Here is a 12846-nt window from a genome sequence, read left to right as displayed (position 1 = left end):
CATGCGGTAAAAATGTCCGGATATCCGCCCCGGAGAATATGCATCTGTCGATTTCACATCCAACAAATGCTCCGCGTCTTTTTCTTCTTACAGATATCAACGAGTGCAAGACCCCTGATATATGCGCTGAATTTGCCACGTGTACCGATAAGCCTGGGACCTATAACTGTGACTGCATGATTGGATTCTCCGGAGATGGCCACACATTCTGTAAACGTGAGTACGCATCCGACACCTGGTAGCCTGACAGGGTCGTCTGAGTTGCGCCCTCCGCGATGCTCCAAACCTGACACAGTAGGTAGCAGGGACTAATGCAGTTCGACCGGCGAGGGTGCCACTCACGCCTACATGTCAGTCTAGCCTCGTGTTTTCCTCAAAACTCTTTGACCTTATAATCCTACCGTGGGCTTACCACCCTCACCCTTTACTTATAAAAACAAGTGTCCTGGTGGGAATACTCAGTGTCCAAAACATCAGGAAAGTAGATACAAATCTAGCTAATTTTGTAATATGTTATTAGTTGATTATTTACTTGTTCATTTATTGATTTGTGAGACGATTATCATATACTATTAAAGTACGCCGGTTTAAGGGTTTGGTTATAAATCAACACTACGATTAAGACTTTCCGTTTTCGACATTGTGAAATTCTTTCGTTTTTATGCGGAAAATACAGCACATTTACCAAGTAAAAAGTTCATACATGAGTTGTTGATCACACTATAGTTTTTAATTTCATTCATTTTCTTTCAGCTATAAAGACAACAATATAGAGGTTATCGTTTTTCTGTAATATTCTTGTGTAATCTATAATTATGAAAATTAGTTATGGGTGTATAGGGAATAAATTTCGCTATGAATTATTATTAATATAAATTTCCGAATTATCTTGTCAATTAAGTTTTTCATGGTCCCCCCCCCAAATTCACAATGTCGAAAATGGAAAGGCTTTATCGTAGTGTCAAACCACGCAACTAACCCTAACCCCCGTATGGTGTGTTCATTTACCTTTCACAGTCCTTCCACGTACCTGTGATGAGATGCTGCAGGATGACCATAGCATTCCGTCTGGAATTTACATGATCGACATTGATGGATATGGTGGTTTGGACCCATTTGAGGTAATTTATTCATGATTCTTAAAGGGTGGTGGTCGTCGCGCTGCGCATGTGCGACATTTGTGTTAATAAACATTTTCCCATAATCCAATGCGCTCTTCTAATGGATTTCACAAGTACGAGTATGAGGTTCGATCTAGGCGCGATTTGCACTGATTACCGCCGGTGACTCCTTTGATACCTTTCAATCACCTAAAAAGTATCTAATCGAAGCTAGGAAACGTCTCAGTTAGTACTCGTTGATCTGCGCAACAGTCAAAGTCGACATCTTTGTTTTAATGAGGCCCATATATCTCGAGCATGCGTGGCACGAGAACCACCGCCCTTTAAATGTTACACATCCTAGTATTTTCTTTGGAAATTGCTGACCTATTAGAGCAGCTACCCACAACACGACAACCACTTTGAAGTGCATGTTTTAATATTAAGAGTTACTTTTTCTTTTAGTATATACTGCTTTTTTTTAAATTCGCAAATAAAGGCAGTCGTGTATTCATGATAGATTATTATTGTCATTTCCATTTCCATTCTGAAATAATATGGACTATACGGAACAAAACAAACAACAAACAAACAAACTCGTCTTATATGATTAATATCACATATATATGATATTGAGTATGAATAGACCGTTCACTGCAAGATCCCGCGTTATGCGTGAAATCGAACGTAAAAACAGGACAAACAAAGGTCATAGGGTCGTGGTGGCGACAAACATCGCGTGGGATTCGACAAACGCAAAGTATTTTGGGGGATATTTCCATGCTTAATATTGTGCTGTACACATTTGATGATGGTCAATTTCAATGAAGTCATGGTATTCAAACGCAATATTCCCGAACGTCAAAGATCGGCCTTTCGATGTGAGCTGCGAAATAAAGAAATTCGAGTTCAAAATCGAATCGTTCGATTTTGTGGCAGACGTTCGGCGCGCGTCCTTCACGCAGCTCGCGAGATCTCGCAGTTGAACTAAAATTCATCTATTTAAACCAGTCACTAGAACCAATCTTTCAATTTACTTCATCGTAGGTGGAATGCGACATGAGCCGGGATATCGGAGTCATCGTGGTCAGCCACAGTTCCGAGGGAGAGATGAAAGTCGTCAACAAACCTGAGAAAGGTTCGTACCACGAAGAGCTAGAATACGTCCTAACGGATAAACAAATAGAGGCCATTGTAGACGATGCTGAATTCTGTTACCAAGACGTAAGGTGTGTATATTTCAGTCACCCATGTGGGGCTGATATTTCCGAATATTTTTAATTAGGTCTAGCACTAGTAACTAGGTTTTTTCAACTAGTTCTTTTTTTTGGGTCAATTTCACGATACACGCAAGTAAGGTATTTTGGTTTTTAGTTAATGGTGTAATGGACAGGTATTGCAATATTGGTAGTCTGCCATTATTGTTTGCGATTCATCGAACTAGCATAATTTTCAGTGCCTACTATGATTCATCTTTTTCCATAGCTAGTGCAGGAATTCCTTCAGATTCTTACACAGTGGACGGTCGTCTACCCAATACTTGATATATAACAATGGAGTACAATGATCATATCATTGCATACCATACCGGTGGTACACGTGGTCGGCTACCATTAAAACATGTCAACCGATTTTTTCAGAATATGGTTTTATTTGTTACGTTTTTTTCTCAAAACCCAAATAAAAATACACATCGACGTATTATCCATTCTGAAAACAATCACACACCCATGGTAGTACTTTAGAAGTCGATGTCTCTTGCGCGCTTCTAGAGATACCAAGCCCAATAATCGCAACAATGAATACAATACAGGCGGTCAACGCAGTCGGTTGCCATTAAAACATGTCAACCGATTTTCTTGATTTTTTACAATATGTTTTTAATTTTATGCAGTTTTTTTCAAAACCTATATAAAAATACACACCGACCTACTATCCACCCTAAAAACAGTCAAACACCACGATAGTACTTTAGAAGTAGATTCTGTTTAAATGTCTCTTGCGCTTCCCGAGATACCAAGTACCTTCACCAGATCACCACTTATTATCTCCACCATTGGCGTTTCCTTTGCTTACTGTAATATAACGTTCTCGTAACATACTGACAAGTGAGTACTAGGCATTTTGGCTTGAATCAACTGCATCCTGAAGTGAGGCGAAGTGAAGTGAACTCACAGACCACTCTAGTGTCCATATTTGGCTCGACTCCATTGATTCCATGTGATGCACAATACAAAGGCATTCACCATTTGCAGATGTTTGGGTTTGGATTATCTGGCTCCCTTGAGTGGGGCACATTAGCCATTGTTACGTATGTTTGGCTTGAACGCACTGCCTTCCTGATATATGACAAATTAAATTATTTAAATTTATTTACGTACGAGCCAAACACCTCTCTGAGATGAGTCTTATTAGTCATTTTGCACGACTTTTTGGCTTTAACCCATTGACACCCTAAAGTGTGTCGTACCCACTGCCTTCCTGAAGTAAGTTGTACCAACTGCCTCGAAAAAACGAGAGAAATTATTAGTTTTGAGGTCGTTTTTGTATCGATTCATTGCTTCCTAAAGATTGGCACATTAGTCATTTAGCAGATGCACTAATCAAATGTACACCAATCTCAGTTCCTCCCTTATGTGTGAACACGCTGCTAAACTACTAAACACAACAACCACTTGCATAACTGTGATTTTATCAACTATATTTTGTTATCACAGCAGCTACACTTGAAATGTCTTTACTCCTAGGTACCGATGTCAGGATGGCGCCACACTCCTTGAAGGTTTCGGATGGTGGGTCGATGCCAATGGAAATGAACAACATAACTGGGGAGGGGCTACAGGACAATACATGGTAAACACTATTAATCCGTGTACTAGTATATCAAAACTTTATTACAAATTAAACCCATTCAATGCATTGTTATCAATTCAATGTGATCTAATTATCTGATATTGAAGGGTTAAGGGGACTTAATAACTTGTAAATGAGGCATGCCTAATAGACCATTTTCCGTACACTGCGAGAATCACGCGTTATGCGTGAAATCGAACGTAAAACAGGACAAACAAAGGTCATAGCGTCGTAGTGGCGTCAAACATCGCGTGGGATTCGACAAACGCGAAAGTATTTCGGGGACATTTCCATGCTTAATAATGTGCTGTCCACATTTGATGATAGGCAATTTCGATTACGTAAGGGTATTCGGAAGCAATATTCCTCTGTCGAAGATCGGCCGGTCAATGTAAGCTACGAAATAAAGAAATTCTAGTTCAAAATCAAATCGTTCGATTTTTGCGGCAGACGTTCGACGCGTGTCTTTCATGCATCTCGCGAGATCTCGCAATTGTACGGAAAATCACCTAATTTGCATGCGGCTATCTGGTTGTTTACAGAAGTCTTAAATGTGCTATAAATGTCTTTACTTAAATTTTCCATTTGAAGGTCATGTACAAAACCGAAGTATAAATATTTTTCTGTGTGGTAAAAAATATTAGAAATTTCAGCAACTTGATTTATTATTCACGGGCAAAGCAATGTTAAAATGTTTGTTCTCAACGTGTTACCGTACTACTAATTCACTCCAGGAAAAAAACATTATGACATCGAGCTTGCATGGATTCAATATCCTAATAATTTTCTATACGAAAGACATATAAGTTCAATAAAATAGAGTACGTCCGATGACGTCAGCAACTAGTAACCTCGTTCGCAGTTGGCTCACGACTATCACAGTTACTGTGTCGTTTAAAGTAAATAAAACAAATATCTGGTACGACAAATATTTTATGGACTATTTTTTGTGATTTGTGTATACTATTAGCTATAGACATGACATACCCCGCCCCTAAAAATGCGGATTCAAATTCGTATTAATACACGGCACGAATACCATATGAGAGTGAAATTCGTAAATGGTCGAATATTTTTGGCGGGAACTACTTTTCAAATCAAATCCTGTTAAAGCGGGAGGATAGTCACCTGCGCACGCGCGGGAACTGAGTTCCAAGTGACGATAACAACACTACAAACGCAAAGGCTCATGGGTAGACGTTTGTTTGTAAACAATGAAACGCTAAGGCCATCTGACGCATGCGCAGGTGACTACTCCCCCCACTTTAAGCAGTGGTGCGATATATAGATACTAGTATTTACGAGTCAATATTAGTGAGTAGTATAGGACTCACAACAAGCTGATAATATTACCACGCTGTATACAATAACACGCTATGGCCTTCAGCATGTGCAGGTGACGACTCCCCCTCTTTAAGGTAGTCCATAAACTCACAAAACAATATGTTATAATATCGATTTCACTATTTGGCAGTGCACCTGTGGCGAGACGTTAAGCTGCTACAACCGTACTAGCAAATGTAACTGCGATGGATCCAATACTGAAGGAACGTATTACGATGACGGCCGAATCATTGACAAAGACCTACTGCCAATTCAAGACCTTTATTTCGGCGACACGGATTATGATAAGAAAGGATTCCATGTCATTGGTCCACTCAAATGTGGACCTGTTCAGTTTGGTGAGTAGTGATATTTGTTCATTTTGAATGTGATTTTCAAATGCATAAGTGATGTGTCATGTGAGGTGTCTAGAGGAATTTTGTAAAGATTAGGCCAGACTTTTTTATTCTTTGTTTCTCGAGTTTTTATAAGGCAATTTTTTGAGGAGGGCGGAAAAAAAATAAAATTAATTCTTTTTTTTTCATTAGATTTGTGTGATTCTCAAAGAATTATTAGGTCATTGATCGGAGAGAAGAAATGAAATAAAATTTTATTCCATGTATAACCTTGTTTCTCATCTACGCGAGACTTCGGTACTTTGATCATGATACTCCCACAAAAATGCAACTTTGATTTGTTATGCGGCGGGCGGTAAAAAGAATGAAGATAAAAAAATCTTTTTTTAGCATTTTTTTGCGCTTACAAGTCGGCGGGCGCGAGAAATTACGCTGAAATAAAATTTTATTTTTATTTCATGTTTGGCTCCAGTTCATTCGGCGGGTTCACGAAACAAGAGATAATAAAAGTCTGGCCTTAATACACTATCTTTGAGCTCTGCCTCATTCATCTGTAATCGTTATCAAAACCCATATGTCAAAGTGAAACATAACAATCTCCATGACAACCTGTCTCTTTGGCAATATATTACATTGGTTTGTATCTGGTGGGCAAGCTTTCTTAAACATTTCTTGAAAGTGTTTTCTCTGCTATCTTTGAACATATTTTGTGTTTACAAAACAATCAGTTGTACCCCGAAATTACACTTGCGATGAAACTAAATATAATGATGTCTGTTGGATTGCAATGGATTGTCAGACCATGTAATAAAACTGTACTCAGTAGACATTCAAGACCAGTGTTCTATTGTTCTGTACTGAGCATGCGCTGAATGTCCCCTGTGTAATGAGCATGTGCAGGAAACCCAGGTGTACTCTATTTAAATATAAAAACTCAAAGTAATGCTATTCCAATATATATCGATATACCGACGTGCGAACAAACTAAACATCATAATAGTCTGTCCATTGAAATCTACAGTACTTGCGATGAAACTTAACATAATGATGTCGTTTTCATCTGTAGATATTTACTCCACGTGCGATGAAACCAAACATAATGGTGGGTACACGGCCGATGGTTCGTATTTCATAGACGAAGATGGACCTTACGGAGACGGTGTTATAAATAGTCCGCCCACACTTGTCGCTTGTCTGATGTCAGAGTTTTATGCTGTGTCGATAATAACCACAACAACGTAAGCAATTTCAATGTTTTCATAAAATAGAAAAACAAGGAAGGGAATTGGTGTATTCTATATATGCAAATCAAAACATATATATGCTATTGCATAATATTTAATATATTGTTAGAAATGCATTCCAGTTGTAGTTGCAATATCTCAAATATTTATCTGATCATCTTAGGAATACCATCAATCACTATAAAACGATCAAGGTGTTTATTTTTGATATTGTTATTTTCTGGAAATGACAATGATGACTAAAATTGTTTTAATTTGCCTAAAACAGCCATATGAATTTGCATAAATATGTCTTATATTAGTAACTGAAGTAAATAATAAATGAAAATTATTGATGACAATAATACTCACTGTACAATACGATTTTATGCAAACGTAGCTAAGTCAGATCGCGCTCGGAGTCGATGCGTTGTTTACAAGTTAACAGTTAGTTAGTACATGGATTTAAATAGTCACACTTTATGGAGCAGATTATTTCTGTAACGGTCCTTCTCGAATAGCGTTAGATTATCTCATCACAGTTACCACGACTATTATTATACACCTGTTACCGTAACGCTATAAGTTACAGCGTGCCGTAATCTTGCGGTATTTTACTGGGTATTTTCATCGTACCATATAAGGAAATGCGAATTCCAAATATAGAATGATTACGCGTAAGCGTCCTCTAATAATAAAAACAAACATGGCTGCCACCATGGTTTGACCGGACTCCACACACAAACTAGTTCGCTGATTCTGTTCTAAACTTTTTGGATTTCGGCATTCTCATGATGTATCTTTTGAAAGAAAAGATGTATACATAATAATAAGGTTTTTACGAGGATACCTCAATGTATGCACTCAGACAGTACGCCGTCGCATTGACCTCCACTGCGCGTCGGTCGATACTCTCGTTGTACTATCTTCGTGCATACTTTGTGGTATCCTCGTACTAACGTCATATTATTCCCACAGGTTGGAACTGATACCGATATATCCAGACGGTTACGAACCACCTACTGATGGGGAATATGAGGGAGTACCATGGACAGATATTTACTGCCCCTGCTGCCGTTGTAGACAATGTAACTGTTGCCCGAACTGTCCTTTTTGGGGCAATTGGACAAGAGCACCCCCGACTTTACCGCCGTACACTGGTCCTCCTGTTACTTACATGGTTAATTACAAAGTTGACATCGAGATCATCGTCGAGATGATCCGAAGTTCGGGTTTCTGTTACCAAGAAGTTGAGTTCAACTGCAAAAACACTAAGATATTCGCCGGTGAAGGTGATGGCACTTTTCTGACTAGCTATGACGGAAGGAAACTGAACTACTGGGGCAACGGTCTTGAGCAGGAGTTCATGTGCGGTTGCGGAACAACTAATACATGCGACGAGCCGGGTTATAACTGCAACTGTGATATCGGGGACAATGAATGGAGACGGGATTTCGGTGAGTGTCAAATTAACAGTCACGTGTTCGAATAGTCTCTATTTGATTGGTCTGAGAAGCAGCGGTTTGAGAAAATTAACCAATCAGGAAAGGTACTTATTCAAGTTGCAATTCAATTAATTACAGGTATTATCACCAACATGAATGACCTGCCAATATTATCAATCACCGTTAGTGAATTCGGCGGCGAGTCGCTTTCTTCTTACAAGATTGGACCAGTGTACTGTTCACCAATGCAATTCGGTAAGTACCAATCACCATAGCAACAGTAATATTATACTAGTAGTTCATGGTCATTGACATGCAGAGGCGGCGATACGAAATGTTGCATGGACGGGTGAGATCTGCTAGCAATCTTACTGGGGGGTCCGGGGCATGCTCCCCCTTAACCTTAACAATTTTGAAATCTAGACCCCTCTGAAACGCTATTTCCTGCAATTTGAGGGGCAATTTTTGCTGACACAAAGGGTTTCAGCTTGATTTTGTAGAGGCGACGCCCCCCCCACATTTTTTGGGGGGCGACCATCCACTCTTCCCACCCCTGTGCCGCACCCACTGAAATGAAATTAAAGGCAATGCTGACATCGCCGTCTTTTATGTTAATACGTTTTCTACCGAATTGAATACTATACTTTTTTTCCAAATGGAACTGTTTGGAGACAGTCAGTTCAAAATGTCAAATTAAATCGCTAAATGTGACTGTTATTTGTGTTTTTACTATGTGTTGAGTAGTAAATAAGTATGTATTGTCAAAATTTAATTTTCTAACTAAAGTAAGACAAATACTTTTAGTGTTTCAACGCCTCTTCATATATGGCAAATGATATTTGCATACTTACCCATATATGGCAAATGATATTTGCATACTATGAAATACTTTATTTTCGCTTGAAATTAATTTTCGTTACTTTCGCTGAAGAAATGATTCAGTGAAAATAAAATCCAGCGAATATACCTTTTTCCCTATATTTTTACATTTAACTCGTCAAAAATCAGTGAAACTAAATTCCATACAAAACACCTCAAAAAGCCTTTTCAGCGTAAATTAATTCCAGCGAAAATAAAGTATTTTACAGTACTAATCCACTGATACATGACAAATATTCACAAATATTTACATATTTTTTGTCAGGTATTCAACCATCATGCCAAAAACATCGTGAACATGGGGCACACTACAACGGCACATACTTGATAGATCCAGACGGTTCAGGGGATCCAGGTACGCATGCGCACATGCTTAAGATACTGAAAAAAGAACTTACTAATAATTGCTATAATGGTATTAGAAGAGAAAACACATTTTTGCAGATTTTACCTTAAAGGGCGGTGATCAGCGTGCCGTGTCGTGTTCGATATTCATCATGATAGCGAAGTGTACAACGCGTGTTCGAACACGCGCTGTTTGACGACCACTGCCCTTTAACTAATGAGTAACATTGTAAAAAAAAAGATTGAAGCTTATTTATAGTAAAAAAAAATCGTTTGTTGTTCATAATGTGCGTGTAACAGTGACCGATTACGGCATTCACCATTCTGTTTTTTAAAATTCCTCCATGATGTAATATCGTTAATGCGGAGAGTCGTCAACTGCGCATGCTCCAGATGGCCATAGCGTGTCATTGTTCACAAACACGCGTCTACCCATGAGCCTTTGCGTTTTTAGCATGCGTTGTTATCGTCGCTTGGCACTCAATTCCCGCGCGTGCGCAGGTGACGCCCCTTCCGCTTTAAGTTTATGTGCAACATTATGATAGGTTGTGTGTTGGGAAAAATAAATAACAAAGAATTATCATAATCATTCAATTTTTTTTTTTTTTCTTCAGCGAGTAGATCCATGGGCTGTTACATTGACTCGAATCAGGACAGAGCGCTCGACCTTGCGTCGTTCACGGGCAACCCCGAGATGACTGTTGAGAGATGCCTGACTCTCTGTTTTGACGTCGAGGGCGCCACACACGCCGGCGTAATGCATTCAGCGTGCTACTGTGGCACGACTTACGATAAACATGGCAAAGCGGACGAGAAAGATTGCCATTCTAAATGCCCCGGCGATCCTGTGCAGATATGCGGTGGGCACAGCAAATTGTCTGTATTTAGTCTAGGTAAGCAAAGTTAGAATTGCTTGGGTGGCAATTTAAGAAAGCTCAGCTCGAACCGAATTCCGAGTCGACTTGGCATATTACTGCACGATATCAGCGAGACCTTGTACTCCAGACAGTGAAATGTCGCTATATTAATTGTCAAACGTTTATTAATATTCTTATCTATAATGATATATGACTTACTCTTTTCAAGCAATATGTTGAGCGATGAAAAAAAAAATAATCGCCATAGTACAAAAGTATTTTGTATATATTTGTCCATTTTCATTACATTTTGGAAAAAATAGTCACGTGACTCATTTTTCACTTCATTTATCTTATTAAATTTATTTATCTTATTAAATTTTATCTTATTAACAATTACAATAATCGCCAATGTGCAAAAGTATTTTGTATATATTTGTTCATTTTCATTACATTTTGAAAAAATGGTGACCCATTTTCACTTCATTTACCGTTACATATCTTATTAAGTGACTCATAATAATGAAAGCCCAATAAAGAAAACATATCATTTTCAGTTTGACCAAAACTTCCCTAAAATATTAAACAAACTTTATACATATCCGTTCATATACGTAGTGAGGGACGACGGTTAACTTGCCAACAAGCTTTATAGACTCAGAATTACATTTTCATCAGGCGAGCAGAACCTCAATAGTTCAATTATGTTTTATTATTTTTTTTTGCAGCGGAAAATGTCCCACCTTTTTCTGTATACTGCGAAATGTACACTGATCCAAACTATGGTGTAACTGTTATTGGACGAGAAAATCACGATGAGGTATATATATATATATCTTTTTTCGTTAACCACAATGCGCTGAAAGTTGTTAAAACTAAAAATGACAGCCAAGCTTTTTTAATCTACAATAGTTCAAACCTCTATGCGTCTACGTGCAGATTAACCACAACTGACTTACTTTAAAGGACGGTAGTCGTCGCGCCACGCATGCGCGTGATATATGAGTCTTATATAAATAAAGACGGCGACTTTGACTAATGCGCAGATCAATAAACTGAGACGTTACCAAGTTTTAATTAGGTATTTTTAGGTGATTGGAAGGTATCGAAGGAGTAACCGTCGGTATTTAGCGCAAGTCGCGACCGGGGCAAACCTCATACTAATGATTTCCATTAGAAGAACGCATTGAATTGTGGGGAAATCAATGTTTATCAACACAAATGTCGCACATGCGCAGCGCGACGACTGCCGCCCTCTAAGATGCCAAATCATACACCATTTTCTTTTTGTAGAGCATATGCAGATGACTACAAAAAATATTAAAATTGTATACAATAAATAAATAATGTTATTATATATAATTGTATTTAATTGCTCAATGCATACAGCGTTCTTATAAAATCTAATAGTAATCTCAACAGAACTGAGCCTGAAATATTCGGATTCTAATTTATTTTTCATTTTTTTCTTGATACATAGATTTTAATTGATGGCAGCACACCTCCCACGGACGTGACAATTGATTACTTAGTGGATAACATAGACACGATAAAGTCCGTTGTTGAGCGTTCTGCTTACTGTGCTCAAGAAATCACTTATAGGTGTTCCCATGCTCAAGTTCACTACCAAGGTATGCAAATGAATTTCACTTGTGTCAGTACTACTCACATTTAATAACCACATAATGTATTATTTCCTTCACAAACCAATGAATTTAAAATATAGTTAATACGCCTGCAACATCAAATCTACTGAAATTAAATCAGTGAGTTAACCACAGAACTTGTTTCCTTCACAAACCAGTGAATTTAAAACCTAGTGAATATCCCTGCAACATCAAATCTACTAAAATTAAACCCAGTGAGTTAACCACAGAATGTATCGTTTCCTTCACAAACCAGTGAATTTAAAACCTAGTGAATATCCCTGCAACATCAAATCTACAAAAATTAAACCCAGTGAGTTAACCACAGAATGTATTGTTTCCTTCACAAACCAATGAATTTAACTGAAACCTATTGAATATCCCTGCAACATCAAATCTACTAAAATTAAACCCAGTGAGTTAACCACAGAATGTATTGTTTCCTTCACAAACCAGTGAATTTAAAACATAGTGAATATCCCTGCAACATCAAATCTACTAAAATTAAACCCAGTTAGTTAACCACAGAATGTATTGTTTCCTTCACAAACCAGTGAATTTAAAACCTAGTGAATATCCCTGCAACATCAAATCTACAAAAATTAAACCCAGTGAGTTAACCACAGAATGTATTGTTTCCTTCACAAACCAGTGAATTTAAAACCTAGTGAATATCCCTGCAACATCAAATCTACTTAAATTAAACCCAGTGAGTTAACCACAGAATGTATTGTTTCCTTCACAAACCAGTGAATTTAAAACCTAGTGAATATCCCTGCAACATCAAATCTACAAAAATTAAACCCAGTGAGTTAACCA

The 12846-nt window shown here is 38.0% G+C and overlaps 1 protein-coding gene across 1 annotated transcript in view; it reads left to right on the top strand.

Annotated features, from left to right (window-relative positions):
* The window catches only part of LOC100371363 (uncharacterized), a 181857-nt gene that overhangs the window by 34363 nt on the left and 134648 nt on the right, over positions 1 to 12846 (top strand). The window contains exons 12-23 of the mRNA XM_085494385.1: positions 94 to 216; positions 1018 to 1121; positions 2148 to 2329; positions 3848 to 3953; positions 5428 to 5635; positions 6699 to 6870; positions 7834 to 8312; positions 8439 to 8555; positions 9445 to 9534; positions 10139 to 10417; positions 11110 to 11201; positions 11862 to 12012. Of these exons, the coding sequence (XP_085350511.1) occupies positions 94 to 216; positions 1018 to 1121; positions 2148 to 2329; positions 3848 to 3953; positions 5428 to 5635; positions 6699 to 6870; positions 7834 to 8312; positions 8439 to 8555; positions 9445 to 9534; positions 10139 to 10417; positions 11110 to 11201; positions 11862 to 12012 (2103 nt within the window). The remainder of the gene's footprint in view (positions 1 to 93; positions 217 to 1017; positions 1122 to 2147; positions 2330 to 3847; positions 3954 to 5427; positions 5636 to 6698; positions 6871 to 7833; positions 8313 to 8438; positions 8556 to 9444; positions 9535 to 10138; positions 10418 to 11109; positions 11202 to 11861; positions 12013 to 12846) is intronic.

Source organism: Saccoglossus kowalevskii, chromosome 20, assembly GCF_978046115.1.
Source record: "Saccoglossus kowalevskii chromosome 20, keSacKowa6.1, whole genome shotgun sequence".
NCBI lineage: Eukaryota > Metazoa > Hemichordata > Enteropneusta > Harrimaniidae > Saccoglossus > Saccoglossus kowalevskii.
The sequence above is the reverse complement of the archived record's forward strand: the minus strand, read 5'-3'. Positions and strand labels throughout refer to the sequence as shown.